This window comes from Rhinopithecus bieti, unplaced genomic scaffold (genome assembly GCF_001698545.2).
Source record: "Rhinopithecus bieti isolate Rb0 unplaced genomic scaffold, ASM169854v2 scaffold_35903, whole genome shotgun sequence".
NCBI lineage: Eukaryota > Metazoa > Chordata > Mammalia > Primates > Cercopithecidae > Rhinopithecus > Rhinopithecus bieti.
This window is the reverse complement of record NW_016815549.1, coordinates 831278-834877: the sequence shown is the minus strand read 5'-3', so window position 1 is coordinate 834877 and position 3600 is coordinate 831278. Positions and strand designations below refer to the sequence as shown.

The 3600-nt window shown below is 54.3% G+C and overlaps 1 protein-coding gene across 1 annotated transcript; it reads right to left on the bottom strand.

The window, feature by feature from the left end:
• Window positions 1–1108: 1108 nt before the first annotated feature.
• Window positions 1109–3512, bottom strand: CFAP184 (cilia and flagella associated protein 184). The gene has a single exon (XM_017853398.1). The coding sequence runs from the start codon at window positions 3198–3200 to the stop codon at window positions 1533–1535; it is 1668 nt and encodes a 555-aa protein (XP_017708887.1). The 5' UTR covers window positions 3201–3512; the 3' UTR covers window positions 1109–1532.
• Window positions 3513–3600: the final 88 nt, after the last annotated feature.

Sequence of the window (3600 nt, the reverse complement as noted above, 5' to 3'; positions counted from 1 at the left end):
AAAAAAAAAAAAAAAAAAAAAAAAAAGAGAAAAAACAAAATCATGGCAGCCAAAGATAAAGTTCATGACTAAGTTCCCTGCCCAGGGTTCCCACTGTTCTTCAGAGGTATCCAGAACCAAAAACTGTGTTGCATTTTTTTATGATTCACTTAAGTTTAGGAGTGGGAGACTATGTTTAACCCCAAATCTGCACATCTCAAAATTCAATCTAGGATTAAGAAAAAATGAAAACAAGCCCCTAGCTCCAGGATAATCACTGATATTGCATTAAGGAAATAGACCTATCAGGTATTTTTAACACAAGGAATAAGACGCATTTTACTATTTGATACTCAGTGAACTCGTGTATAGCAAGCGTCCTGTTGCCGAGATTTGAAATACCAGCTGATACAGAAGGTTCTGTCTCCTGTGATGCCAGCAGCCACTGTGTCATATATTTTCCACCTTGCAAAGCATGCAATACAATTGTTATTTTGTTTTCACTGGAAAACAAAATTTCATTTTTTAGTACAGATTAATGCATTTCTTCAGAGGATCCAAGAACATGTTTCATTAGAATTGAAGACTGTCAGGCTGGGCATGGTGGCTCATGCCTATAACACCAGCACTTTGGGAGGCTGAGGTGGGTGTATCACTTGAGGCCAGGAGTTCGAGACCAGCCCGGCCAACACGGTGAAACCTCATCTCTACTGAAAATACAAAAATGAGCTGGGCATGTGGCCCATGCCTGTAATCCCTGCTACTTGGGAGGTTAAGGTGGGAGAATCACTTGAACCTGGGAGGCGGAGGTTGCAGTGAGCCGAGATCCTGTCACTGCACTCCAGCCTGGGCAACAGAGACCCTGTCTCAAGGAAAATAAGAATAATCATAATAATTGAAGGCTGTCATTGAAGCAGAAACAAACATCAACAGTGAGTAAACTGAACTTCCTTTCACTGAAAAAGGGACGATGAGGAAACACCAGCTCCTCTCCTGTTTATCATTTCTCCTGTTTCCTGGATATTTGTATTGCCCCCTAAGCTCGTGCTAGTCACATATAAAACAATTTACAATTAATCTAAGGGGATTAGTGAGCTTCTAACTGAAACAGTGTCTCCAGACTACACAGTTTAATACATCCAAATAATTTAATAATTAGCTTAATGCACAGGGTTTTTGTGTACCTCTCCCATTCACTGAACTTTTAAACCCTCCTACATACGAAAGAGGAACAGGACTCCTTAGTATTAAGTCATTGAAATTATGGAATTGCTCAGACTTGAGACTTTTCACAGTTTTTCATGAGAAGTCAGTTACATTAAATCACGCTTTGTTTGCTTTTCTGGACCTATTTTTGCTCCATCCCAAATAAAACTCCTAACCCAGTTTTGGGCTCAGCACTAATTTGGAAGCTAAAACGTTTTGAGATAAACACAAAATATAGTCCCGTCCCAAATGACACAGGCCTTTTTAAGAATAGCAACAAAGGTAAATAAAGCAGGATAGCATGTCCTGAGGATGAAGTGTTTTGCAGACTCTTCTCATCGATCTGGTCAAGAGGGGAGAAAGGCTTTGGCCTCCCTGATCTTCTGCCTCACGCCTCTGCAGGACAAAGTGAGCCCAGCGTGGTGGCGCTTCAGGGATTCCAGGCGCTGGTGGAGCAGTTCGGTCCTGTCCACCTTTTCTTCCAAGTCCCGAAGAAGTGAGTCCTTGCCTAGAAGTCCGCACTTCTGATTCAGCCTGATGTTGTCCGTCCGCAGCCCCTCTCGGGCTTGCTTCGTCTTGGTCAGGATGTCTCTTCCTAGCGCGACCTGGGCCTCGATTTCTGCCAGCTGTGTCTTTTTGCACGCGTTCTCCGTGTCCATGAAGTACAGCTTTTCCTTCATGTGGGTTATTACTTGCACACTGTTGGTCACCTTGTTGCGAAGTTTTAAAAGTTCCTCATTTCGTTCCTCAATTTTCTCATTGAAGGTCTGGTTCTCAATCTTCAGCTGTTCAAAGTCAATAAGAAGCAGACCCTGGGTCAGGTCCTCCTGAGTCCTCATCCTGGTTTCAAAATGCACCAGGCTCTGCTTCAGCTGCACGTTCTCCAGCCGCACGGCGCTCATCTCCTTCTCCTTTTTATCCTCCAACGCCTGGATCTGCTCCACCTCTCGCAGAGCAGCCTGGCGCCCGCCCCTCATCCGACAGCTGCCCATGGCCTGCATCATCACCCGCTTCTTGAGTGCCTGGAAGCGCCGCCACTCCTTCTCCACCCTTGAGAGCTTCTCCTGGCACTGCTGCTTCAACTGGTCCAGCTCCTGGTGGTACCAGTGCAGGTCGTCTGCCTGCTGCTTCTTCAGGTCCTCCAGCATGCCCAGATGGCGCAGGTACGCTTGCTCTTTCTCGGGGGCCTCTGCCTCTGCGCCCCGGTCAGGCACCTCAGCGGCCTCCAGGCCCTTCTTTTTGCGCAGCGCCTCGAAGATCTTGTGCTGCAGGTATAGGTTGTAGCGCTGGGAGCAGTTCCGCTCCACCAGCAGGGAACGGTACTGGTCCAGGAGGTCGCTGCGCAGCTGCTGCTCCTGTAGCTTCTGGACCTCCTCGGACCACTCGAGGTCCTCAAACTCGTCCCTTCCACCGAGGGGCTTCCCCTCTTCCTGGCTTTTGGCCGGGCGTCCTTCCCCAGCTCTCCCCTCGCTCTCAGCGCCGTCTCTCTGTGTCTCCTCCTCGTCCTCCTCCTCCCCCTCCACCCGCTCTGTCTCGGCCTCCGGGGCTGCAGCAGCCTCTTCCTCGCCGATCCTGGTCAGCGGCAGAGAGGCCTGGGACCGGACTTGCTTGCCCTCCGCCGCCTGCTCCAGCTCCTCCGCCCTCGCCTCCGCATCTAGTTCCTCGGGCCCGGCTCCGGACTCCGGCTGGGCGGGCTCCTCAGCCCCGGCCTCGGCCGGCTCTTCGGGTTCGGGCTGGGGCTTGGCCGGCCTCCCCGGCTCTCCTGGCCCCTCCTCGCCCGCATCCTCGGCTGCCGTTAGCTCTTTCGGGGCCTTGGCCTGCTCGTCCGCGGCGGTGCCTCCCTGGGAAGCCTCCTCTTCCTCCTCCTCCGCCTCCAGCTCCGACTCCAGTTCCCCGGGTTCGAGAGGGGTCGGAGGGCCAGAGCTGGCCTTGATCTTGGACGGCCGCGCGGCCAGGCTTTCCCCGTCTCCGCCTTCCCCGCCGGGCTCCTTAGTGTGCTCAGGGCTGCCGTCCATCTCCGCCCGGCTCTGCCAGCGCAGCGGACCCCCGCAGCATGCTGTTAGGTTTCCCGGGGCAACCGAGGGCGCGCGCGCTGGGCCCGGCGATTGGCCAGGCGATAGGCCGTTGTCCGGCCTCTTCTCTCCGCTTCCCGGCGAGAGCAAGCCAATGGGAGGCCGCGAGCTGGCGATAGGCGAGATTGATTGGAAGCGGCCGTGGGCTCTCGCCGCGAGGGGCGTGGCGCCCCCGCCGGGCTTTCTGCCTGCCCATTTCCCACCGCTGGGCCTGGGGCGGGGCGTTCAGGAGGCTCTGGGCAAGGCGGCGGCGGCCGGCGCGGGGTACGCGCAGGCGCAGAGCGGTGGTCCGGGCGTCCGCAAGGTGGCGCCCGCGGGGCGCCTGCGCGATGCGGCGGGGCGA

What these genes read in the sequence shown, in the direction of transcription:
- CFAP184 (XM_017853398.1), bottom strand. Translation starts at nt 3,200, where the DNA reads ATGGACGGCAGCCCTGAGCACACTAAGGAGCCCGGCGGGGAAGGCGGA.